At 43.5% G+C, this 27,968-nt stretch overlaps 1 protein-coding gene across 1 annotated transcript in view; it reads left to right on the forward strand.

Annotated features, from left to right (window-relative positions):
* Positions 1-27,748, forward strand: part of LOC139388089 (endothelin-converting enzyme 2-like) — a 44,334-nt gene extending 16,586 nt beyond the window's left edge. The window contains exons 5-17 of the mRNA XM_071134647.1: positions 4,873-4,944; positions 5,195-5,374; positions 12,205-12,347; positions 13,592-13,706; positions 18,963-19,073; positions 19,766-19,864; positions 20,194-20,271; positions 20,408-20,511; positions 22,154-22,264; positions 22,374-22,441; positions 22,583-22,773; positions 25,989-26,084; positions 27,572-27,748. Of these exons, the coding sequence (XP_070990748.1) occupies positions 4,873-4,944; positions 5,195-5,374; positions 12,205-12,347; positions 13,592-13,706; positions 18,963-19,073; positions 19,766-19,864; positions 20,194-20,271; positions 20,408-20,511; positions 22,154-22,264; positions 22,374-22,441; positions 22,583-22,773; positions 25,989-26,084; positions 27,572-27,748 (1,545 nt within the window). The remainder of the gene's footprint in view (positions 1-4,872; positions 4,945-5,194; positions 5,375-12,204; positions 12,348-13,591; positions 13,707-18,962; positions 19,074-19,765; positions 19,865-20,193; positions 20,272-20,407; positions 20,512-22,153; positions 22,265-22,373; positions 22,442-22,582; positions 22,774-25,988; positions 26,085-27,571) is intronic.
* The last annotated feature ends 220 nt before the right edge of the window (positions 27,749-27,968 follow it).

Here is a 27,968-nt window from a genome sequence, read left to right on the forward strand (position 1 = left end):
AGAGAATGCACGATCAAGAAGGATAAAGAAGAGTTGCTTTGCAAGGTCTCTCTACCTGAAAACCCATGATCTACAGTGCCTTCAGAAAGTACTCACACCCCTGGACTTCTTCCACATTTTGTTGTTACAGCCTGAATTGAAAATATATAAAATGTAGATTTTATTTTTGTCAGTGGCCTACACACAATACCCTAGAATGTCAAAGTGGAATTATGTTTTTTAAAATGTTGACAAATGAATAGAACATGTCAAGCTGAACTGTCTTGAGTCAATAAGTGTTAATCCCTTCGTTATGGCAAGCCTAAATACGTTTCCTTAACTTCTTGAGAATACTTGACACGCAGACGTCCCAAGTATGCCCCTGGAAATGCAAATGCGCTACGCTAAATGCTAAATGTACTCGTTACAACTCAATCTTTGATCAAAATTCACAAGCAGGGTATTGAATTAAAGCTACACTCGTTGTGAACCTAGCCAGCAAGTCAGATTTATAAAATGCTTTTCGGCGAAAGCATCAGAAGCTATTATCTGATAGCATGCACCCCCCAAAATGCCAGCTCGACACGTAAACAACAGATTTTGCGATAGCCGGCGCTACCCAAAACGCAGAAATAAAATATAAAACATTCATTACCTTAGACGAGCTTCTTTCTTGGCACTCCTATATGCCCCATAAACATCACTATTGGGTCTTTTTTTCGTTTAAATCGGTCCATATATACCCAAAATAGCTTTGTATGGAAGTTGTGTCATTCAGAAAAAATCATCGTTTTTAAACGCTGCGTAATTTTTTAAAATTAAAAAAGTCGACGATAAACTTTCACAAAACACTTCGAAATCCTTTTGTAATCCAACTTTAGGTATTAGTAAACGTTTATAATCTATCAAAATGATTACAGGGCGATGTCTCTTCAATAGGTCTTCACTTCAAAAACAATGCCATCTGATCTCTCCCTCAACTGCATCCGGGTGAAGACTGGGAAAATGGAGGTCAGACAGAAGGATTTTCCAACAATTAATTCAATTGAAAATTAGGACAATGGCGCCATCGTGCGGAATTTGTATGAATTGCAGGCAGATTCCCATTAAATTCTGTTCTCTTTTAACAACTGGTGGAAGTGACTTATGGAAATTATTTTTTGCTTTCAGAGAGCAGTTTTTCTTGCGTTTTTCAATGAAACACACGATCTGTTATAGTCACAGCCGTGATTTAACCAGTTTTATAAACTTCAGAGTGTTTTCTATCCACACATACTAATCATATGCATATACTATATTCCTGGCATGAGTAGCAGGACGCTGAAAAGTTGCGCGATTTTTAACAGAATTTTCAAAAAAGGAGGGGGTAGAAGTAAGAGGTTTTAACTTAAATTTACTTAACCAGTCGCATAAGTTGCATGGACTCATCTCTCATCTCTGTACCCCACACATAGAATTATCTTTAAGGTCCCTCAGCCGATCAGTACATTTTAAACAGATTCAACCACAAAGACCTGGGAGGTTTTCCAATGCCTTGCAAAGAAGGGCACCTATTAGTAGATGGGTAAAAAGCAGACATTGAATATCCATTTGAGCATGGTGAAGTTATAAATTACACTTTTGGGATGGTGTATCAATACACTCAGTCACTACAAAGATACAGGCATTATTCCTTACTCAGTTGCCGGTGAGGAAGGAAACGGCTCAGGGATTTCACCACGAGGCCAATGGTGACTTTAAAACAGAGAACTCTAGATGGTTCAACATTGTATTTTACTCCACAATACTAACCTAATTGAGAGTGAAAAGAAGGAAGCCTGTACAAAACATGCGTCCTGTTTGCAACAAGGCACTAAAGTAATACTTTAAAAATGTCCTGAAAACAAAGTGTTATGTTTGGGGCAAATACAACACATTACTGAATACCACTCCATATTCTCAAATATAGTGGTGGCTACATCCATGTTATGGGTTTTCTTGTAATCGTTAAGGATTGGGGAGTTTTTCCTGATAAAAAATAAACGGGATGGAGCTAAGCACAGACAAAACCCTAGAGGAATACTAATCTAATCAAGATAAACTTTGCAAAAAAGAAACTTCCTCTCACTGTCAACTGTGTTTATTTTCAGCAAACTTAACATGTGTAAATATTTGTATGAACATAAGATTCAACAACTGAGACATACACTGAACAAGTTCCACAGATATGTGATTAACAGAAATTGAATAATTTGTCCCTGAACAAAGGGGGGGTCAAAATCAAAAGTAACAGTCAGTATCTGGTGTGGCCACCAGTTGCATTAAGTACTGCAGTACATCTCCTCCTCATGGACTGCACCAGATTTGCCAGTTCTTGCTGTGAGATGTTACCCCACTCTTCCACCAAGGCACCTGCAAGTTCCCGGACATTTCTCGGGGGAATGGCCCTAGCCCTCACCCTCTGATCCAACAGCTCCCAAACGTGTTCAATGGGATTGAGATCCGGGCTCTTCGCTGGCCATGGCAGAACAATGACATTCCTGTCTTGCAGGAAATCACGAACAGAACGAGCAGTATGGCTGGTGGCATTGTCATGCTGGAGGGTCATGTCAGGATGAGCCTGCAGGAAGGGTACCGCGTGAGGTAGGAGGATGTTTCAACCCGTTGCCTGCAATGACAACAAGCTCAGACCGATGATGCTGTGACACACCGCCGCAGACCATGATGGACCCTCCACCTCCAAATCGATCCCCCTCCAGAGCACAGGCCTCGGTGTAACGGTCATTCCTTCGATGATAAATGCAAATCCGACCATCACCCCTGGTGGGAAAAAACTGCGACTTGTCAGAGAAGGGCACTTTTTGCCAGTCCTGTCTGGTCCAGTGACGGTGGGTTTGTGCCTTTAGGCGACGTTGTTGCCAGTGATGTCTAGTGAGGACCTGCCTTACAACAGGCCTACCTACAATCCCTCAGTCCGGCCTCTCTCATTCTATTGCAGACAGTCTGAGCACTGATGGAGGGATTGTGCGTTCTTGGTGGAACTCGGACCGTTGTTGTTGCCATCCTGTACCTGTCCCGCAGTTGTGATGTTCAGATGTACCGATCCTGTGCAGGTGTTACACGTGATCTGCCACTGCGAGGACGATCAGCTGTCCGTCCTGTCTCCCTGTAGCGCTGTCTTAGGCGTCTCACAGTACGGACATTGCAATTTATTGCCCTGGCCACATCCTCAGTCCTCATGCCTCCTTGCAGCATGCCTAAGGCACGTTCAAGCAGATGAGCAGGGACCCTGGGCCCTCATTTTGTGTTTTACCGAGTCAGTAGAATGCCCTCTTTAGTGTCCTAAGTTTTCATAACTGTGACCTTAATTGCCTACCATCTGTAAGCTGTTAGGGTCTTAACGACGGTTACACAGGTGCATGTTTATTAATTGTTTATGGTTCAGTGAACAAGCATGGGAAATCGTTCTTAAACCCTTTCCAAAGAAGTTCTCTGAAGTTATTTGGATTTTTACAAATGATCTTTGAAAGACAGGGTCCTGAAAAAGGGATGTTTCTATTTGTTTTATTTTTCATGAATGTTAGAATTTTTCTTCCACTTTGACAGAATATTTTATGTAGAACATTGACCAAAATTGACAAATAATTTTTAATCCTACTTTGTAACACAACAAAATGTGGAATAAGTCCAGGGGTATGAACACTTTCTGAAGGCGCTAAGTGATTGATAGTTGGCATTCAGCTTTCATAAAAGTATGCCTTATTCTCTGAAGAACTATTAAAATAGTGATTTTGTCAGTCAGCATAGGCAGCAGCTCTATAGTGATGAGATGATGACTTGGAATGAAATAATGTAGTGCCTTCAGAAAGTATTCACACCCCTTGACATTTTTTCACATTTTGTTGTAGGCCTACATTTAGGTATAATGTAGCCTATGCAGTAGTGCACAGAGATAGACGCACGTATGCTCGCCCTCACGCGCAACACAGTGTCATTTTGTGGTGCTGGGAACCCAAATAATGCATAGTACCTTTTTAATGTCTAAAACAATTCTCAAAAACAGACCTCTAAAAGTTCTAGAACCCAACGCCCTATTTAAGACGACACTTTGTTGGTGTTTCCTCTATTTTGGACCTTACTTGTATATTGCATCATGCATCCTTGAGTTGCCTAGCCTACTAGCGTTACACACATTTCAAAAGATGCATTTTCTCATGTGACCAAAATCATGGCTTTTGCCTATCCGTTCCCGACACATCCATGTGCTTTCACAGGAATAAAGATGTAGGAGGATTATACAACGAGAAGTTTATATTTTAACATTTTAAATGGCTGTAATTTCCCCCTTACTGCTATAACTGACTGGTGTGATCCACTAAGGTGGTAAGCCTGGAGATGACGAGGTACAAGAACTGTGAGTTTGAATCCCACTTGGGGCAAAGCTTTTCTTTGTGAACAAAATGCCCCACTGCTGGTCCTCGAGTCAAATAACGCATATGTAACGAAGAAGATGATTATAAAAATGCATATAAAATGCTGTAGGCCTACATTTAGGTATAATGTAGCCTGTGCATGTGCACAGAGACACATGCACGCTCGCACAACACACTGTCACTTTGTGGTGCTGGGAATAACAGTCTGGTAACACTTTAATGAAGCCAGTTCCTTATGTAAGAACAAAACCATATATTGACCATAACGTCAACCAAATCAGCAGTTCAGAGGTATGTGCAGGAGTATTTTTTTTTAATAAGGTGTTATGTTTCCCCTGAGGTCGGGATTCATTTGTTTGAGAATAAATATCCAATGGCTTTTAACAGGTGCCAAATGTGAAAGTGAATGGACTCTGCACACTTCAATTCATTCTCCCTTATGATTAGTGTGTTGGCTCACCTGTTGATGTATTTCGGCCAGGTGGGCCAATCAGGGTTGTTCCTCCCCCCGTGGGACTATGACGGCAACACAGCCAATGAAAAGGTGAGTAAAGTTTGGGTGCCTAGAGAGGTGGGTGGTGGCCAGTAAGGGTTGGGTCTTTGCCTATCCATGGCTGTCAAAATTAGGTACTGTAACAAATTAGATTGCAAACGTGATCAATCATATCGCGTGACACAATGCACACAAACGCTGTCAGGGTGGAATAGTCCATTATTATGAACCAGTCTGTGGGTGGTTAATGACACTTGTTTCTACTTGTATGAGGAAAAACGTGGATTATATCCCCTCCCATGCGCTGAAGGCATATCTGGATTACATGGTGGAGCTGGGCCTGCTGTTGGGAGGGGATAAGAACTCCACGCAGAGCCAGATGCAGCAGATCCTGGACTTTGAGACAACGCTCGCCAACATCACCATATCGCAGGACAAATGCTGCGACAAGGAGAAGATCTACCACAAGATCACCATCGCCGAGCTGCAGGTGTGTGTGCATCTGTCAGGTGGGGGTTACAGAGAGAGAGAGGGAGAGAACATGTGAGCTTCCATGTGTGTGGGAGAGCGAGAAGGAGGTACATAAAGTGAGGTGGATTTGAGAGGACACATGCCATCGGATCAGACTGGAAAACCTTTACTCTTTAATCAATTATAGTCTGTTCTCACTTTTCCTCTTGTCTCCATTTGTCAAAACATGCATGGGTTTTTCACACATCCCATCCCCGACCAAATCACCACCACCATCTGAAACCTGTGGCCTCTTCACAACCTTTGTCTGTTTTTTTCCTCCTCTGAGGACTATTCTTCTCTGCTTCTCCTGCGGTCCTCTTCTTTGTTTATGAACACTGTCTAGGTCGCCAAGGTGCCTCTTGCCAAGAGCTGTTGCTAGACCTGTTGGGGAGGTTTATGACCCTCATAAATACCTTTCCCCTATTTTCTCTCTCAACTCTACATTTGACTCTTGGAAAGCCCTTTGTTAACATAGAGAGAGTCTGGTAACATCAAAAGGTTGGGAACGGAACCATATTTTGGTAATCCAACCAGTTGAAAATATCTGTTGGTACTTAAAGAATATGTCAGATCAGTTGTCGCCTGAGACATTATTACTGATGATAGGATGACATAAACTGTATCTTGGAAAGGCTACACATTCTAGTTATCAGATTCACATGGACATTGTTGTGCAATTTAAATGTTTAAATATGAAACTATTTGTGAAAAGATTAAATGTAATTTTAGCTTCTAAATGAGAGAATTGTTTTCATAAAGTAAACTCTGCTCACTCAGTGTCCCCGCCCAAGTGAACAGACATTGGTTGTGAACTATGAAACACGCCCTTCTCTCCACTACAAAAGCCCATTGACGAAAGTCAACCTGGTGTTTCCGATGACGTGAGGACTTTTGACCATATGTTTAAAAGGGCTAATATCAACTACAGAACTAAGCCAACCTCGGCGTGAGCTCTGGTTGCGACTGGTTGAATGACTACAACCTAATTAGCATTGTGTTCCCGGTGACGTGAGGACTGATGTCCATACGTTTAGAAGGGCGAATTTCAATGTGGAGGTGACGATCGACACGCTGGAAGGATGAATTTCAACTATACCAGCCAGAATATAGCATGAGCTTATAGTAATGGCAACTTGGTATGAACTTTGAACTCTTATTCACTAAAGAAGTGATACATCCTAGATGTCGAGCTAGCAGCAGCAAACACAGAAGCAGCTGTAAACGTGGGCTAGGAAAGGACGGACAATCTCTTCAGAAAGACAGGGTACTACAACATATCCGTTCTACCGCACGACGACGGTACTACAACATATACTTTCTACCACAAGACATATTCTTCAAAGGACAAGAGAGATCTCTGCTGGGCAACCCTGCCTACGACCAATTTATCGAAGCGCAGCTCAGAGTAAATATTTATTGCATTTTCCTTTTCCAAATGGGCGGTTATTTAGAATTCATACGATTCTGTATTTATGATAGCATAGCTTCATAAGGTCCGATGGATTTGGCCTCTCTTTGTTCCTCAGTCTTCCCGCGCTTTCATTCAAACCCAACCCCCTTTCTTTGTGTAACCAGCCGTCATATCGGTTCCGTCCGCCAGGGACATTTTCTTGTATGACATAATTAGTAATCAATGTATGATCCATCCTGTGTATATTTAGTAAATAAATAATTAAACCACATTTTCTATTGCTGATTCAACTTGTTAGCCAGGGTTCGTGAAGATAAGACTGAATAAGGTGACGATAAATAATTGACTGCTATTGATATAAAAGATATTACCAGGTCTTTTAAGAGTTTATTCGGAAGACAACAGATCTATACACATTCTTCCGTGCTGACTTTCTAGTTAATTACATTTACATGATTAGTTAATCAGGTAATATTAATGACAGAGAAATTATTTTATAAAATAGCATGTCATATCACTTAATCCGGCATAGCAAAGACACAACAACAGAGATGGCGAAGGGTAGGAGGAAAAGGAGGATCCTTTGTCAACAGAAAGAACGAATGGACAGGCCGTTTGAGAGTCAGGAATTGAAATTCAGCATTTGTAGGATGGGTTGAATCATTAAAATGGGTGGTAATGGGTAGATTGTGTATACCACTGACATTTTTATGTGTTGTTCCACCTCAAAAAGCACTAGGTGGGTGTGTCAATCCTCTTCCATCTCAGATTGTTCTGAAAATCGTTTATGTTAGAAACCGATAAGATTAGCACTCCTGCAACAATACTTTGTTGAAATATACACTGAACAAAAGTATAAACGCAACATGCAACAATTTCAAATACAGTTCGTATAAGGAAATCAGTCAATTAATTTGGTACTAATCTATGCATTTCACATACACCTTTAGAAAAAGGTAGGGGCATGGATCAGAACACTAGTCAGTATCTGATGTGACCACAATTTTCCCCATGCAGCGCGACACATCTCGAGCATTCCAAACCTGCTCAATGGGTGACATGTCTGGTGAGTATGCAGGCCATGGAAGAACTGCGACATTTTCGTCTTCCAGGAATTGTGTACAGATCCTTGCGACATGGAGCTGTGCATTATCATGCTGAAACATGAGATGATGGTGGTGGATGAATGGCATGATAATGGGCCTCAGGATCTCGTCCCGGTATCTCTGTGCATTCAAATTGCCATCTATAAAATGCAATTGTGTTTGTTGTCTGTAGCTTATGTCTGCCCATACCATAACCCCACCACCACCATAGGGCACTCTGTTCACAACGTTGACATCCGCAAACCGCTCGCCCACACGATGCTATCTGCCTGGTACAGTTGAAACCGGGATTCATCTGTGAAGAGTACACTTCTCCACTGTGCCAGTGGCCATAGAAGGTGAGCATTCGCCCACTGAAGTCTGTTATGATGCCGAACTACAATCGGGTCAAGAGGACGAGCACATAGATGAGCTTCCCTGAGAATGTTTCTGACAGTTTTTGCAGAAATTCTTCATCTGTGCAAACCCACAATGTCATCAGCTGTCCGGGTGGCTGGTCTCTAACGATCCCACAGGTGATTTAAGCCTGATGTGGAGGTCCTGGGCTGGTGTGGTTACACGTGGTCTGTGGTCACGTGGACGTACTAGAAAATTCTCTAAAATTACATTGGACTCGGCTTATGGTAGAGAAATGAACATTACATTCTCTGGCAACAGCTTTGTTGGACATACCAATACATCCATACTCTATACATCCTTAACATTTTACATAAAACAGAAATGCAGTTTTTTAAACCGATTTCATTAACTTCTTATTCTTACAGAGCATAGTATTCAATTTCGCAAACTGGTTATTTAAATCTACCTTTACAAATATTGAATAGGGTGGTTTTTTTCTTATAAAAATAGTTAGGTCGATGTGATATTTAGCAATAATTTAATGAAATTCATCACATACTTTTTGTTAATGGAGAATCTTGGACTATCAAAAACAAAAAGAACACCACAAGCTTGCAGATGGATGTCCTTACCAAGTCCTTTACCCAAGTCAAGCCTAAGATCCACCCAGAACATAGTCACATACACACATTGGAAAGACAAATGCTCAAGTGATTGTGTCCCAAATCGACAAAATTGATATTTCTCAATTTGAGGCATGAAACCTTTAACCCTGGCAATTTGACTGGTACACTCCCCAATGGCTGCCTGGTATCGTGATGCAATCATTTCCATGGTAATGTAGAATGCTCATTCAAAAGATGTCAACTGATGTAGCTCATGCAATGGAATGTCTTTTTTAAAGTCAGTTGTGTTGAATCAACAAATCACAGCACATATTTTAGCACATACTTTACTTCCTGCTTTGCTCTGTGGGAACACTTGCAATGGCAGCTAGTCCATCCATTATGCCATCATTGACTTGGGGGGTTGCCTGTTCTATTCATTCTATTTCTATGGCAGCACTTAGTCAAGAGCGGAGTAGAAGATTATGGTAAACTTTTTTGTTTTGCTATTCGACAGTTATTACAGTGACCCTGGTCATTTGGCTGGCCATTTACTGTCATCCAACCATGGCTGAAGGCAGTTTCCACCATATTCCTCACACCAGTCCATTCCTTTTACACTCCCCCTCATGGATTTAAGCGTGCACGTTAAGGGAAGAGGGTAGGGATTCGGAATTGTTGCCAAAACCACCAAAAAAATCTACGTTCAGACTGTTTCACACTGCTTAAAAAAACTATGTTGAGCTGTCTAATCATATAAAATTACTAGAGAGGCTATATCATGAAACCCACAAAGTTAGAAAATGGTAGCTATTGTGTCCGGGAGAAATCCAAACCATTTTAATTGGAATTGAATGGCAGAGGATTAGGGGACGCATTTCCTGCTTTTACTTATGCAGGAAAATAAAAGTAAGGCATGTGATATGTTTAATAAAATTAATATCAACCTAAAACATTGTCATATACAGTGCCGATTTTAGAATGTAATTCTTGGTGGGCCAAAAAAATGAATAAATGTGGGATGCAAGCCAGCAAAGCCACTACACAACACTTAACAATACATTAATTGCACTATAACGGTGACAAACAGTGCCCACAAACAGTTAGTGTCTACATAAAGCTGTCCCAACAGCTGAGTCCCAACACCCCCTACACCTGGCTATCAGCGGAGCCTTGTGTGGCAGTCAAACATTTAATTCAGACTCATTTACCTCCTTTAAAAAAACATGGCTGATATGGCTGACTTGCTTAAACAAATGTTGTTTCTACTGACAATTGAGATGTACAAACTACGGCATAAGGGGACAGCAAGCGGATAAGAGGCAATCTGTAATTTCAATTAAGACAATGAGCGAGCTAGGACGGACGTAGTCAATAAAACTATTTGTTCAGCACTTTTGAAATGTACAGCGACAGAATTCAGAACATGGGCTGTTCTTACAGGATTCTCCCTGTACACCAAGTCAGAACGGTAGGATGAATAAAGGGGTCAAATAAGCAGACAATGAAAGCTCTTTACAAAATTAGATGATTACATTTCTCAAAACTGGTTATAGGCTACATGTGCACCACCAAGTCAGAACAGTAGGTGAAATTCAGAGGTGTAAATAAACCATTTTAGGGTGAGGCACATGGGCTACTAACAGCTTACAGTACAACATACACTTAGTATTACATCATGTATGCAGCGGCATACAGTACATTTTTGAACTCACCTTGTTATGCTGTGCTCACTTGAACAGGAAGGTGGCACGGCAATCCTTTGTGGGCAGATTTTGTCATGAAACTGTCATCAAAGTCTGCCATTCTCTGGATTGATAGTGCTTACAAGAAACCCGAGTTCCAGATTTACAATTTCGAGTTGGATGAAGGTTCAAACGTATTTTTCGTACCTCGTTTGCCCCTTCGTGTTCTCAGTAGTTTTGAACTCACTAAAGTCAGTTTTCACAGTTGCGAGTTAAGTTGTTATGAGCGTGGCACGGATCATGCTTCATTGACAGCATGGCCAATGTTGAATGTTTATAATTTTAAACTAGGAAAAGAGACCCTTAGACTTGGGACCACACAGCGACTCCACTGAATAGCAGTCTGATTGCTTTTCAATGCTTGCAGTTAGCCACTGATTCCTTCCAAACCACTCGTTTTTGAATTTGCGATTTCCAACTTGTTGTGTAATGTTTATGTCCAATGGCCGTTGAACACTGATACGTTTGTGTAATTTCTCTTAATTATTTCTCTTCATATGACAAGGATTAAAAAGGATTTGCCAGTAGATTGTCGATGATGACTGCTAGCTAAGATTTTGACAGTATCAGTCCAATCAAAGCTACTGTAGATATAACATGATTTGACGTAATTGTATTTGTGGCCAATGACCTTGAGCCTTCTTGGATGGGCACTTCTAATGTAACTCAATGGCAGCACCCAAGTGGCTTGAATTTTCGAGCTCTACCTTTAGCCTTGGTGGTGACGTACTGTCCCAATGAGTGACAGAACACTGAGCCAATCACGGCGCAATGCTCTGGATTTTCTGCTGGCTTGCCCCACCACAGAAAGCACTGAGCTAGGCTGAACCACCTGCATTCTGGAGCTGGCTTACTCACGGAAACAAAGAGAGGCTGTGTTTGTATGCAGCTTTATTAACTCCCTTATTCTTTATTTTTTTTTTACATCGTTTGCAAACTGATATGTGACACGTATTAATGCAAATCAGACAAGCCCTCCCAAGTTTTTTTATTTTTATTAAATTCAATGCAAAAATGTGGGGCAGCCCAACCTTCCCTGAATGACAGGTCTCCACTGGTCATATAATTATAAATAGTTTATGCATCTTGTATACCAATTTGCTGTATAAATAGCCTCTAAAATAATATGTAAACATGCCATAAATGTATGGATTGACTGCATCGTTTGACTGGAATATTGGTCTATTGGTAGTTAATTTGATAAATTAATGGAATAATTTCTCTAAAACTGCCTGGCTTGCTAGCTAAAAAACATACAATGCAGATAGTTTAAAACAATGAATTTGAATATTATCTTAACACAGCACTGGCAAACCATGATTGACAAACTGCCTTACCAAAATGGCTGACCTTAAGGTTAATGTCCATTCTAGTATTCTAATTCCTAATTCTGTCTGCCACCTGTTGTGCTTATCCAACAATATGCCTCATGAATTGGATCGATTGACACAATTTTGTGTGTGAAATCATGAAGCTATGTGGGACACAGACTCGACGTGAGGACACTTTTGGATTCTGAACATGTCTGAAAATGTAGTTTTTGTGGTCAACTTTCCTTTTCACAAAAGTGACCTCTGACCTTTAACCTCTCTCGCCATCAGCTGCTGGCTCCGGCGGTGGACTGGCTGGACTACCTGTCCTTGGTCCTGTTCCCTCTGGACCTGAATGACACGGAGCCCGTGGTGCTCTATGCCAAGGAGTTCCTGCAGCAGGTGTCTGACCTGATCAACAAGACTGATCGCAGGTAAGGACCTGGACGGGAGCCAACCTAGTCGTCCTTATCCCCCTGCAGCCAAAGATGCCGTAACAGGTCACGTGGTTATGAAGTACTACAGGGCCTTCCATAGATGCAGGAAATAGGGATGCTGAAGGTGCTGCAGCACCCCCTGATAAGTAAAAATATATTTTTTTAAAACATAAAGATATATTTCAAAAATGATTTAACTCTTGTCTGAACAGACATAGAAATAAAATAATTCAAAATTCTACACCAGCGAGCATACTTTAGCCGCAGAGGATCAATAGCTGTGGAAGGCCACAATCTGGGCAGCATGCAGGCCAAACAGCTTGTTGCCTTGTGGCCATAGACATATAATCCATAGAAGGATTTTGGAACCTCGAACCCTGGCAATTTGACCAATGAACTGATGGGTACACTATCAATGGCTGCCGGTCACACATATACAGTGCCTTGCGAAAGTATTCGGCCCCCTTGAACTTTGCGACCTTTTGCCACATTTCAGGCTTCAATTATTGGATATTTCAAACTTTTTTAACAAATCAAAAACTGAAAAATTGGGCGTGCAAAATTATTCGGCAATCGGGGGACAAGGGCCTTGGTCAAGGAGGTGACCAATAAGCCGATGGTCACTTTGACAGAGCTCCAGTGTTCATCTAAATTGGAGTTGCTTACCAAGGAGACATTGGATGTTTGCTGAGTTACAGTTTTGACTTAAATCTATTTGAAAATCTCTGCCAAGACTTGAAAATGGCTTTCTAGCAATTATCAACAAACAACTTGACTGAGCTTGAAAAATGTTAATAAGAATAATGGGCAAATATTGTACAGTCCAGGTGTGGAAAGAGAGACTAACCCAAAAAGACTCACAGCTGTAATCACTGCCAAAGGTGTTTCTACATGTTCTTTCTCAGGGGGGGGGGGGGTGAATCTAACAAGATATTGTTTTATTTTTAATACATTTTTATTAAATGTTAGATCTTTTCTTCCACTTCAACAGACGATTTTGTGTAGATTGTTGACCAAAAATGACAAATCTATTTTAATCCCATTTTTTAAAAACCACATTTTTAAGGTTGTGATACTTTCTGAAAGCACAGTACAACCAATACACAATCTGACCATAATGTAATGGAAAAATGTCATAATAACATCCTTGCAACCAGTTTTGCACTGTGGGAAAACAGTCATTGGATTGTCCTCCTGTTTCCTCTTCCTCCTCATCTCTCCCCGTCTCTTCTGTCTCTCAGCCTGCTCAACAACTACATGATCTGGAACCTGGTGCAGAAGGGAGCGTCCAGTCTGGACCAGCGCTTTGAGAACGCCCAGGACAAGCTGCTAGAGAGCCTGTATGGAACCAAGAAGGTGTGTTTTTTTATTTTTTAGATGAATCCTAAATGGCACCCTAATCCCTATGTAGTGCACTACCCTAGACTAGGGCCCTTAGAGCCTGGTTAAAAGTAGTGCACTACCCTAGACTAGGGCCCTTAGAGCCTGGTTAAAAGTAGTGCACTACCCTAGACTAGGGCCCTTAGAGCCTGGTTAAAAGTAGTGCACTACCCTAGACTAGGGCCCTTAGAGCCTGGTTAAAAGTAGTGCACTACCCTAGACTAGGGCCCTTAGAGCCTGGTTAAAAGTAGTGCACTACCCTAGACTAGGGCCCTTAGAGCCTGGTTAAAAGTAGTGCACTACCCTAGACTAGGGCCCTTAGAGCCTGGTTAAAAGTAGTGCACTACCCTAGACTAGGGCCCTTAGAGCCTGGTTAAAAGTAGTGCACTACCCTAGGGCCCTTAGAGCCTGGTTAAAAGTAGTGCACTACCCTAGACTAGGGCCCTTAGAGCCTGGTTAAAAGTAGTGCACTACCCTAGACTAGGGCCCTTAGAGCCTGGTTAAAAGTAGTGCACTACCCTAGGGCCCTTAGAGCCTGGTTAAAAGTAGTGCACTACCCTAGGGCCCTTAGAGCCTGGTTAAAAGTAGTGCACTACCCTAGACTAGGGCCCTTAGAGCCTGGTTAAAAGTAGTGCACTACCCTAGACTAGGGCCCTTAGAGCCTGGTTAAAAGTAGTGCACTACCCTAGACTAGGGCCCTTAGAGCCTGGTTAAAAGTAGTGCACTACCCTAGACTAGGGCCCTTAGAGCCTGGTTAAAAGTAGTGCACTACCCTAGACTAGGGCCCTTAGAGCCTGGTTAAAAGTAGTGCACTACCCTAGACTAGGGCCCTTAGAGCCTGGTTAAAAGTAGTGCACTACCCTAGACTAGGGCCCTTAGAGCCTGGTTAAAAGTAGTGCACTACCCTAGACTAGGGCCCTTAGAGCCTGGTTAAAAGTAGTGCACTACCCTAGACTAGGGCCCTTAGAGCCTGGTTAAAAGTAGTGCACTACCCTAGACTAGGGCCCTTAGAGCCTGGTTAAAAGTAGTGCACTACCCTAGACTAGGGCCCTTAGAGCCTGGTTAAAAGTAGTGCACTACCCTAGACTAGGGCCCTTAGAGCCTGGTTAAAAGTAGTGCACTACCCTAGACTAGGGCCCTTAGAGCCTGGTTAAAAGTAGTGCACTACCCTAGACTAGGGCCCTTAGAGCCTGGTTAAAAGTAGTGCACTACCCTAGACTAGGGCCCTTAGAGCCTGGTTAAAAGTAGTGCACTACCCTAGACTAGGGCCCTTAGAGCCTGGTTAAAAGTAGTGCACTACCCTAGACTAGGGCCCTTAGAGCCTGGTTAAAAGTAGTGCACTACCCTAGACTAGGGCCCTTAGAGCCTGGTTAAAAGTAGTGCACTACCCTAGACTAGGGCCCTTAGAGCCTGGTTAAAAGTAGTGCACTACCCTAGACTAGGGCCCTTAGAGCCTGGTTAAAAGTAGTGCACTACCCTAGACTAGGGCCCTTAGAGCCTGGTTAAAAGTAGTGCACTACCCTAGACTAGGGCCCTTAGAGCCTGGTTAAAAGTAGTGCACTACCCTAGACTAGGGCCCTTAGAGCCTGGTTAAAAGTAGTGCACTACCCTAGACTAGGGCCCTTAGAGCCTGGTTAAAAGTAGTGCACTACCCTAGACTAGGGCCCTTAGAGCCTGGTTAAAAGTAGTGCACTACCCTAGACTAGGGCCCTTAGAGCCTGGTTAAAAGTAGTGCACTACCCTAGACTAGGGCCCTTAGAGCCTGGTTAAAAGTAGTGCACTACCCTAGACTAGGGCCCTTAGAGCCTGGTTAAAAGTAGTGCACTACCCTAGACTAGGGCCCTTAGAGCCTGGTTAAAAGTAGTGCACTACCCTAGACTAGGGCCCTTAGAGCCTGGTTAAAAGTAGTGCACTACCCTAGACTAGGGCCCTTAGAGCCTGGTTAAAAGTAGTGCACTACCCTAGACTAGGGCCCTTAGAGCCTGGTTAAAAGTAGTGCACTACCCTAGACTAGGGCCCTTAGAGCCTGGTTAAAAGTAGTGCACTACCCTAGACTAGGGCCCTTAGAGCCTGGTTAAAAGTAGTGCACTACCCTAGACTAGGGCCCTTAGAGCCTGGTTAAAAGTAGTGCACTACCCTAGACTAGGGCCCTTAGAGCCTGGTTAAAAGTAGTGCACTACCCTAGACTAGGGCCCTTAGAGCCTGGTTAAAAGTAGTGCACTACCCTAGACTAGGGCCCTTAGAGCCTGGTTAAAAGTAGTGCACTACCCTAGACTAGGGCCCTTAGAGCCTGGTTAAAAGTAGTGCACTACCCTAGACTAGGGCCCTTAGAGCCTGGTTAAAAGTAGTGCACTACCCTAGACTAGGGCCCTTAGAGCCTGGTTAAAAGTAGTGCACTACCCTAGACTAGGGCCCTTAGAGCCTGGTTAAAAGTAGTGCACTACCCTAGGGCCCTTAGAGCCTGGTTAAAAGTAGTGCACTACCCTAGACTAGGGCCCTTAGAGCCTGGTTAAAAGTAGTGCACTACCCTAGACTAGGGCCCTTAGAGCCTGGTTAAAAGTAGTGCACTACCCTAGACTAGGGCCCTTAGAGCCTGGTTAAAAGTAGTGCACTACCCTAGGGCCCTTAGAGCCTGGTTAAAAGTAGTGCACTACCCTAGGGCCCTTAGAGCCTGGTTAAAAGTAGTGCACTACCCTAGTGCACTACCCTAGGGCCCTTAGAGCCTGGTTAAAAGTAGTGCACTACTAGGGCCCTTAGAGCCTGGTTAAAAGTAGTGCACTACTAGGGCCCTTAGAGCCTGGTTAAAAGTAGTGCACTACCCTAGACTAGGGCCCTTAGAGCCTGGTTAAAAGTAGTGCACTACCCTAGACTAGGGCCCTTAGAGCCTGGTTAAAAGTAGTGCACTACCCTAGACTAGGGCCCTTAGAGCCTGGTTAAAAGTAGTGCACTACCCTAGACTAGGGCCCTTAGAGCCTGGTTAAAAGTAGTGCACTACCCTAGACTAGGGCCCTTAGAGCCTGGTTAAAAGTAGTGCACTACCCTAGACTAGGGCCCTTAGAGCCTGGTTAAAAGTAGTGCACTACCCTAGACTAGGGCCCTTAGAGCCTGGTTAAAAGTAGTGCACTACCCTAGACTAGGGCCCTTAGAGCCTGGTTAAAAGTAGTGCACTACCCTAGACTAGGGCCCTTAGAGCCTGGTTAAAAGTAGTGCACTACCCTAGACTAGGGCCCTTAGAGCCTGGTTAAAAGTAGTGCACTACCCTAGACTAGGGCCCTTAGAGCCTGGTTAAAAGTAGTGCACTACCCTAGACTAGGGCCCTTAGAGCCTGGTTAAAAGTAGTGCACTACCCTAGACTAGGGCCCTTAGAGCCTGGTTAAAAGTAGTGCACTACCCTAGACTAGGGCCCTTAGAGCCTGGTTAAAAGTAGTGCACTACCCTAGACTAGGGCCCTTAGAGCCTGGTTAAAAGTAGTGCACTACCCTAGACTAGGGCCCTTAGAGCCTGGTTAAAAGTAGTGCACTACCCTAGACTAGGGCCCTTAGAGCCTGGTTAAAAGTAGTGCACTACCCACTAGGGCCCCCTGGTTAAAAGTAGTGCACTACCCTAGACTAGGGCCCTTAGAGCCTGGTTAAAAGTAGTGCACTACCCTAGACTAGGGCCCTTAGAGCCTGGTTAAAAGTAGTGCACTACCCTAGACTAGGGCCCTTAGAGCCTGGTTAAAAGTAGTGCACTACCCTAGACTAGGGCCCTTAGAGCCTGGTTAAAAGTAGTGCACTACCCTAGACTAGGGCCCTTAGAGCCTGGTTAAAAGTAGTGCACTACCCTAGACTAGGGCCCTTAGAGCCTGGTTAAAAGTAGTGCACTACCCTAGACTAGGGCCCTTAGAGCCTGGTTAAAAGTAGTGCACTACCCTAGACTAGGGCCCTTAGAGCCTGGTTAAAAGTAGTGCACTACCCTAGACTAGGGCCCTTAGAGCCTGGTTAAAAGTAGTGCACTACCCTAGACTAGGGCCCTTAGAGCCTGGTTAAAAGTAGTGCACTACCCTAGACTAGGGCCCTTAGAGCCTGGTTAAAAGTAGTGCACTACCCTAGACTAGGGCCCTTAGAGCCTGGTTAAAAGTAGTGCACTACCCTAGACTAGGGCCCTTAGAGCCTGGTTAAAAGTAGTGCACTACCCTAGACTAGGGCCCTTAGAGCCTGGTTAAAAGTAGTGCACTACCCTAGACTAGGGCCCTTAGAGCCTGGTTAAAAGTAGTGCACTACCCTAGACTAGGGCCCTTAGAGCCTGGTTAAAAGTAGTGCACTACCCTAGACTAGGGCCCTTAGAGCCTGGTTAAAAGTAGTGCACTACCCTAGACTAGGGCCCTTAGAGCCTGGTTAAAAGTAGTGCACTACCCTAGACTAGGGCCCTTAGAGCCTGGTTAAAAGTAGTGCACTACCCTAGACTAGGGCCCTTAGAGCCTGGTTAAAAGTAGTGCACTACCCTAGACTAGGGCCCTTAGAGCCTGGTTAAAAGTAGTGCACTACCCTAGACTAGGGCCCTTAGAGCCTGGTTAAAAGTAGTGCACTACCCTAGACTAGGGCCCTTAGAGCCTGGTTAAAAGTAGTGCACTACCCTAGACTAGGGCCCTTAGAGCCTGGTTAAAAGTAGTGCACTACCCTAGACTAGGGCCCTTAGAGCCTGGTTAAAAGTAGTGCACTACCCTAGACTAGGGCCCTTAGAGCCTGGTTAAAAGTAGTGCACTACCCTAGACTAGGGCCCTTAGAGCCTGGTTAAAAGTAGTGCACTACCCTAGACTAGGGCCCTTAGAGCCTGGTTAAAAGCAGTGCACTACCCTAGACTAGGGCCCTTAGAGCCTGGTTAAAAGTAGTGCACTAGGGAATAGGGTGTCATTTGGGACGCAGCCATAGTCTTACTTATGCCATTGATTAACCCTGCTTTGTGAAATACCTGGTTAGGTCTGGTTTCCCGGACACATATTAAGCCTAGTCGAGGACTAAAGAGCTATTTCAATGGAGATCCTCTGTTGAGCTGCTTTTTTGTACTGGACAAGGCTTGATCTGTGTCCGGGAGACCAGCACTTGCAATTTGTATGTGAGACTTTTTGGGCTCCTAGCAAGCAATGTGTGCTACCTCCACAAACTTGCAGTACACACACTTTTCACAACCAAAATGATAGAGTAAACAGCTGGTGTGAGACTTGTCTGTGTGTCTCTGCGTGTGTTCGCTCAGTCCCGCACACCTCGATGGCAGACCTGCATTGGGAACACAGATGACACGCTCGGCTTCGCCCTGGGAGCGCTCTTTGTAAAAGCGACGTTTGATAAACACAGCAAAAAGATTGTGAGTTTGATAGGCGTACAACTGCATTTATGTCTATTCAAGCCTGTGGTGTTTTTTAAAAACCAGATGAACGATGTATGACTGCCTCCTAGTGGTTACCATGTGTAGTGAAATGTCATGGGGTCTCACTGTAAACACAGCCATCATAAAATAACCCTATTTGCTAGCACTTTATTATAATAAGCTATTTTAAATTCTTATCAATGTTTATGAATGCCTATAAATGCTTTGTATGATTTTATAAATGCTTATGAATTGTAACATTAATAATGCTGATCGCTTATGCTAATTTCTTATAAATGTTTACAATTAATGAAATACTAATTTAGTAATAGTTCCCTGTCCTGTAGAGGGGAGGGAGATGTATAGAGTGATAAAGAAGAGAAAGAGTGGACTATTAAAAGGAGAGATTGTTATTGGGTAGAGAAAAGAGGGGCAAGTAGAAGAGGGAGACATGGAAGCGGAGAGGCACAGTGTGAGGACTGGCAAGGGGGTTATAGACTGTCACTCACAATTGTTCATATTTATAGTGGTTACATATTTCTATCAAAATGTCCTTATGTTTGAGGGATGGGCTGGTTCGGATTGCCGTGGGTATTTCCTTACATATCAGAGTCTTATTTGTAGAAGAATGATCTATTCCATCTTTCTTCCTTCTTACATTTAATGTATGTCTCTCACCCCACTATCAGGTAGAGGGGATGATCAATGAGATCCGTACTGCGTTCAAAGATGCTCTGGATCACATCAAGTGGATGGACAAACAGACGCGGAAGGCAGCCAAAGACAAGGTCAGGGAGGGATGGATACTGGATAGGCTATGCATGGTTGCCACAGGGTATCATGTGTGTCTGCGTTTCTGCGTGTGTGTAAGAGGACAGGGAGGGATGGATACTGGATAGGCTATGCATGGTTGCCACAGGGTATCATGTGTGTCTGCGTTTCTGCGTGTGTGTAAGAGGACAGGGAGGGAGTATTATAGGGTTACAGGTTATAATACAGTAGTTTGAATAGATAGCCCTCTTTGTTTAGATCTCCAGATAATGGAACTAGGAGGTTTTCCGGCCCCATTCCTCCATCTTGCCCTCTCTCTTATCCACTTTGTCCCCCTGATCTTTAGGCGGACACCATCTACAACATGATTGGATTCCCTGACTTTATCCTGGACCCCAAAGAACTGGATGATGTTTACGACGGGGTGAGTGGGAGCCTTTTTGTTCAGTTGTCATGATTGACGAGTTGAAGGTCAAATAACAAGGGCCCCGTAGATCAGTGAGTAATTATTTCTCTCTCTCTCTGTCTGTCTTTGTTTGTATATCCATCTCTGTCCACAGTATGACGTCTCAGAAGACAACTTTTTCCAGAACACGCTCAACTTCTACAACTTCTCCGCCAGGGTGATGGCCGATCATCTCCGCAAGCCACCCAGCAGTGACCAGTGAGTCTTCATCAGCTACACACATCATCACCACCACCATCACTATACCTCAGTGCATATTTGTACTGTAAATGAACTTGATTCTTGACCTTAACCACGATTGGGTAGGTTACTTTCTAAATGTAATCCGTTAGTTACTAGTTACCTGTCAAGTTGTAATCAGTATTGTTACTTTCAGTTACTTTTGGATTACTTTCCCCTTAAGCTTCATTAGAAGAAGACAAATAGGATCCATCAAACGCATTTGGTGTGTCATCATAATGGTCTCTGACTTTTTGTCAGACCTGCTAAGGTGTAACGAATTTAAATTTGCGCCTTTTTTCAATACTGAATTGAATGTCAGTAGCTAGGTTTCCATCCAATTAGACAGATTTTCATGTGAATATTCTAAAAACCACATGAAAACAATATGCACATTTTCCCACCAGAGATGTTTCCATCAAATTGACTTGTTGCAGGTAAAAGGCGAGATGACGTAGGGCACATGAAAAACTTTTGCAGTTAAATTCCCATATACAATACACACTCACATTTTTAACTCTACTGAAGGGTTTTCTAACAAACATTTTTGCGTTATATAGCGAGTGTGCACACTCTGGGATTGGCACGTGCACTGTAGCCAATAGCTCTGATTACTATTATGGAAAAAAGGCAGGCAAGCATAGATTATCATGTCACCAGAATAAGACCATTGATATTTATTGGAAAGGTGCATCAAGCTCATCTTGAACATTCACCACCCTGTGAAGTTCATCATTTAAAGGTGCGCTATGCAGGAATCGCTCTGCCATTTCCTGGTTTCTAAAACTCTTAATTGTTCGCCTAGTTTCAGTTTGTGACTAGATAAGCTAGTATAGTGTAGAGAATCATTGTACCATCTAAACCACGTTGAAATATATTTTCTATGACCAATTATATTGTTGTTTCAGCTGTTTTGACGCTGGTGTACAAAACATCAAGTAAAAGACACAAAAACAAAATGTAAGAATCGGAAGCATAGAAATGGCCCCCCAAGAACAGATCTACCTCATTTTAGACTTGCTTTCAAGTAGAATGATAGATCTAAAACTCCCATTTCTATGTGAATTTGGTCAAATCGCCCAAAAAGGTACATATTGCTACTTTAATCCTAATAAGTTGTAGTGGGAGGAGTTTACTTCAATATGATGGTTATTATATCAATATTTGCGCATAAAAGCTTTTCCACTGAAATTTGAGTAATTCATTTTACCAACACATAAAGATCCCACCTTGTCTGGTGTATTTGTTCCCCCATCAGGCCTGTCATTTTTTATCCGACATGTACTTTACTACCATAAAAAACTAAACCTTCCTCGAGAGATCTGAAAGGTGTCCTAATGTATTTTTCTCTCTCGCTAACATCCTTTCTAAATGCAAAAGTCATTAAAAAAAGTAATCATCCAGTTTATCAAAAGTATTTGTAATCTGATTACATTTAAAAATATATATATATTGTTTGATATTCTCATGGAGCATATCCAAATAGCACTCTATTCGCTATAAAAAACAAACACATACTATACCACTCCATACATTCCATTCCAGAAATGACTATGAGCTGTCCTCTCAAGAGCCTCAACTGGTCTGCTCTCTTACACTAGTCTCCGCCACCTCCCCCTAGATGGAGTATGACCCCTCCCACAGTCAACGCCTACTACATGCCCAACAAGAATGGAATTGTCTTCCCAGCTGGAATCCTTCAGGCACCCTTTTACGCCCAGCATCACCCCAAGTGAGTGTGTGCATATGAGTGTGTGCATATGAGTGTGTGCATATGAGTGTGTGCACATGAGTGTGTGCACGTGTGCTTGCACTTCTGACCCCATGTGAATTCTCTGCAGAGCACTGAACTTCGGGGGGATCGGAGTGGTGATGGGACACGAACTCACTCATGCCTTTGGTGTCCAGGGTTAGTGTCCACCTTTAACTTACACTTCACAGAACTCATAAACACACCCACTGACCAACACACACCGGCATGTATACATATACTGTACATGATCACCATGTGTGCTTTTTAAAAATATATATATTTGTATTCCTTAATCAGGCAGGGAATACGACAGAGATGGGAACCTTCGGCCATGGTGGCAAAATTCCTCTGTGGACGCATTTAAGAATCGCACGGAATGCATGGTTGAGCAGTACAATGGGTTTACCATCAATGGGACGCATATAAATGGCAAGCAGACTCTGGAAGAGAACATTGCTGACAACGGCGGCCTAAAGGCAGCCTATAATGTGAGCGGGTCTCCCTACTTGATAACACATTACATTTAGTTGCTCACATGTCTGTCTAGTAACTCCGTAATCACTGTAGTGAATCTGAACTGTAGTAATGGACAGTGATGGGCTTGAGTGGTTATTGCCCAAATCCATTGCTATGTAATTCTAAAGCAATTACATAGTTACTGCTATGTAACATGTTACTTATATGTTACCACACAGGACTCTTATTATATTATTACTATACTTCACCTCAGGGCCGGCAGAGTGGTAGTTAATGTTTCTATAGTATCACAATTATTTATATAGCCCTTCTTACATCAGCTGATATCTAAAAGTGCTGTACAGAAACCCAGCCTAAAACCCCAAACAGCAAGCAATGCAGGTGTAGAAGCACGGTGGCTAGGAAGAACTCCCTAGAAAGGCCGAAACCTACATAGGAACCAGGCTATGAGGGGTGGAGATTATAACAGAACATGACCAAGTTCATAGATGACCAGCATGGTCAAATAATAATAATCACAGTAGTTGTCGAGGGTGATAACACATTACAGCACCTCAGGAGTAAATGTCAGTTGGCTTTTCATAGCCGATCATTGAGAGTATATCTACTGCTCCTGCTGTCTCTAGAGAGTTGAAAACAGCAGGTCTGGGACAGGTCCATAGCCGCAGGCAAAACAGTTGAAACTGGAGCAGCAGCACAACCAGGTGGACTGGGGACAGCAAGGAGTCATCATGCCAGGTAGTCCTGAGGCATGGTCCTAGGGCTCATGTCCTCAGAGAGAGAGAAAGAAAGAGAGAGAGAATTAGAGAGAGAGCATACTTAAATTCACACAGGACACCGGATAAGACAGGAGAAGTACTCCAGATATAACAGACTGACCCTAGCCCCCCGGCACATAAGCTGCTGCAGCATAAATACTGGAGGCTGAGACAGGAGGGGTCAGGAGACACTGTGGCCCCATCCGATGATGCCCCCGGACAGGGCCAAACGGGCAGGATATAACCCCACCCACTTTGCCAACGCACAGCCCCCACACCACTAGAGGGATATCTTCAACCACCAACTTACCATCCTGAGACAAGGACAAGTAAGCCCACAAAGATCTCCGCCACGGCACAACCCATGGGGGGGCGCCAAACCCAGACAGGAAGATCACGTCCTTGACTCAACCCACTCAAGTGACGCACCCCTCCTAGGGACGGCATGGAAGAGCATCAGTAAGCCAGTGACTCAGCCCCTGTAATGGGGTTTGAGGCAGAGAATCCCAGTGGAGAGAGGGGAACTGGCCAGGCAGAGACAGCAAGGGCAGTTCGTTGCTCCAGAGCCTTTCTGTTCACCTTCACACTCCTGGGCCAGACTACACTGAATCATATGACCTACTGAAGAGATGAGTCTTCAGTAAAGACTTAAAGATTCTCTCACATGGGTAGGCAGACCATTCCATAAAAATGGAGCTCTATAGGAGAAAGCCCTGCCTCCAGCTGTTTGCTTAGAAATTCTAGGGACAATTAGGAGGCCTGCGTCTTGTGACCGTAGCGTACGTATGTACGGCAGGACCAAATCAGAGAGATAGGTAGGAGCAAGCCCATGTAATGCTTTGTGGGTTAGCAGTAAAACCTTGAAATCAGCCCTTGCCTTAACAAGAAGCCAGTGTAGGGAGGCTAGCACTGGAGTAATATGATCACATTTCTTGGTTCTAGTCAGGATTCTAGCAGCCTAATATAGCACTAACTAAAGTTTATTTAGTGCTTTATCCGGGTAGCCGGAAAGTAGAGCATTGCAGTAGTCTAACCTAGATGTGGATACATTTTTCTGCATCATCTTTGGACAGAAAGTTTCTGATTTTTGCAATGTTAGGTAGATGGAAAAAAGCTGTCCTTGAAACAGTCTTGATATGTTCTTCAAAAGAGAGATCAGGGTCCAGAGTAACGCCGAGGTCCTTCAGTTTTATTTGAGACGACTGTACAACCATCAAGATGAATTGTCAGATTCAACAGAAGATCTCTTTGTTTCTTGGGACCTAGAACAAGCATCTCTGTTTTGTCCGAGTTTAAAAGTAGAAAGTTTGCAGCCATATACTCCGTTATGTCTGAAACACAGGCTTCTAGCGATAGCAATTTTGGGGCATCACCATGTTTCATTGAAATGTACAGCTGTGTGTCATCCGCATAGCAGTGAAAGTTAACATTATGTTTTCAAATGACATCCCCAAGAGGTAAAATATATAGTGAAAACAATAGTGGTCCTAAAACGGAACCTTGAGGAACACCGAAATTAGCAGTTGATTTGTCAGAGGACAAACCATTCACAGAGACAAACTGATATCTTTCTGACAGATAAGATCTAAACCAGGCCAGAACTTGTCCGTGTAGACCAATTTGGGTTTCCAATCTCTCCAAAAGAATGTGGTGATCGATGGTATCAAAAGCAGCACTAAGGTCTAGGAGCACAAGGACAGATGCAGAGCCTTGGTCTGACGCCATTTAAAGGTCATTTACCATCTTCACAAGTGCAGTCTCAGTGCTATGATGGGGTCTAAAACCAGACTGAAGCATTTCGTATACATCGTTTGTCTTCAGGAAGGCAGTGAGTTGCTGCACAACAGCTTTTTCTAAAATTTTTGAGAGGAATGGAAGATTCGATATAGGCCGATTTTTTTTTTTTTTTTGTTTTCTATATTTTCTGGGTCAATGTTTGGCTATTTCAAGAGAGGCTTTATTACTGCCACTTTTAGTGAGTTTGGTACACATCCGGTGGATAGAGAGCCATTTATTATGTTCAACAAAGGAGGGCCAAGCACAGGAAGCAGCTCTTTCAGTAGTTTAGTTGGAATAGGGTCCAGTATGCAGCTTGACGGTTTAGAGGCCATGATTATTTTCATCATTGTATCAAGAGATATAGTACTAAAACACTGGAGTGTCTCTCTTGATCCTAGGTCCTGGCAGAGTTGTGCAGACTCAGGACATCTGAAATTTGGAGGAATACGCAGATTTAAAGAGGAGTCCGTAATTGGCATTTCTAATGATCATGATCCTTTCCTCAAAGAAGTTCATGAATTTATTACTGCTGAAGTGAAAGCCATCCTCTCTTGGGGAATGCTGCTTTTTAGTTAGCTTTGTGACAGTATCAAACATTTAATTTGGATTGTTCTTATTTTCCTCAATTAAGTTGGAAAAATAGAATGATCGAGCAGCAGTGAGTTAATGGTGTTTTCTGTTCTGTTCAGGCGTACCAGTCATGGGTGCAGGAGAACGGTGAGGAGAAGAGGCTGCCGGCGGTCAACCTGACCAATGACCAACTGTTCTTTGTGGGATTCGCCCAGGTGGGTCATGGGACTGTCAACAGAATGCATTACACGCATCCTGTTAGAGTTCAAGTCACATACACTACATGACCAAAAATATGTGGACACCTGTTCGTCGAACATCTCATTCCAAAATCACGGGCATTAATATGGCGTTGGACCCTCCTTTGCTGCTATAACAGCCTCCACTCTTCTGGGACGGCTTTTCACTAGATGTTGGAACACTGCTGCGGGGACTTGCTTCCATTCAGCCACAAGCATTAGTGAGGTCGGCCACTGATGTTGGGCGATTAGGCTTTGCTTGCAGTAGGTGCTCCAATTCATATCAATGGTGTTTGAAGGGGTTGAGCAGGTCAGTCAAGTTCTTCCACACTGATCTCGACAAACCATTTCTGTATGGACCTCGCTTTGCATGGGAGCGTTGTCATGCTGAAACAGGATCTTCCCCAAACTGTTGCCACAAAGTTGGAAGCACAGAATTGTCTAGAATGTCATTGTCTGCTGTATCATTAAGATTTCCCTTCACTGGAACTAAGGGGCATAGCCAGAACCATGAAAAACAGTCCCAGACCATTATTATTCCTCCACCAAACTTTACAGTTGGCACTATGCATTCAGGTATGTAGAGTTCTCTTGGCATCTACCAAACCCAGATTAGTCCGTCAAATTGCCAGATGGTGCTCCATAGTCCAATGGCAGCGAGCTTTATACCACTCCAGCCAACGCTTGGCATTGCGCATGGTGATCTTAAACTTGTGTGTGGCTGCTCGTCCACTGAAACCCATTTTCATGAAGCGCCAGACGAACAATTCTTGTGCTGACATTGATCCAGAGACGGTTTGGAACTCTGTGGTAAAGACAGACTATTTGTACCCACTTCAGCACTCGGCGGTCACGTTCTGTGAGCTTGTGTGGCCTACCTATTCGCGGCTCAGCCGTTGTTCCTCCTAGACGTTTCCACTTCACAATAACAGCACCTTCAGTTGACTGGGGCAGCTCTAGCAGGGTAGAAATTTCACAAACTGACTTGTTGGAAAGGTGGCATCCTATGACAGTCACTGAGCTCTTCAGCAAGGCCATTCTACTGCCAATGTTTGTCTATTGAGATTGCATAGCTGTGTGCTCGAGTTTATACACCTGTCAGCAATAGGTGTGGCTGAAATAGTCTAATCCGTTCATTAGAAGGCGTGTCCACATACGTGTATGCATGCATATACATGTATATAATGTACTTGCAAGGATTTTGCCTGACCACATCATAGGTTGTAAAAGTTTTTCCTAGTCAGGTCCTGCTCAGGATGAATTTCTGGCCCTGCTTCATGGAATAAGACACGGGGGTGAATGTGTTCTGGGGTGGTAGTAAGAGTGGACTATTACAACTACTGTTTGAGAGAAGTGTCAACCAAACTGAGTCCAAGTGAATGAATTACACACAACAGTTGGAAGTCCAGAGAGGAGAACACTAGCTACGGTCTGACTTATTGGGGGACCCTCTCTTCTCTCAGGTGTGGTGTTCCGTGCGAACCCCAGAGCGTGCCCACCAGGGACTCATGACAGACCGCCACAGCCCCCCAAAGTACCGCGTCATCGGCACCCTCTCCAACTCGCCAGCCTTTGCAGAGCACTTCCAGTGCCCCACTGGCTCCCCGATGAACCCTGGTCACCGCTGCACAGTGTGGTAGGGCCTGGCAAAACCACAGGGGGGCGCTGTCTGTGGAGTCTGCATGGAGAACCAAGAGGAGGAGTTGATCTCTGCATTGGACCTTTTTTTCTATTTTTATTCTTTGTACATAATGGACTACTAGTGGTGAGTAGAGCAGCACAGACTCCAGGTTAGCTAGAGGGAGGCGTGTTGAGAGAAAAGTTGTCGTCTGCTGATGCATGTGTAATTCCAGTGTTAGG

The sequence above is a fragment of the Oncorhynchus clarkii genome, chromosome 29 (genome assembly GCF_045791955.1).
Source record: "Oncorhynchus clarkii lewisi isolate Uvic-CL-2024 chromosome 29, UVic_Ocla_1.0, whole genome shotgun sequence".
NCBI classification, from domain to species: Eukaryota; Metazoa; Chordata; class Actinopteri; order Salmoniformes; family Salmonidae; genus Oncorhynchus; species Oncorhynchus clarkii.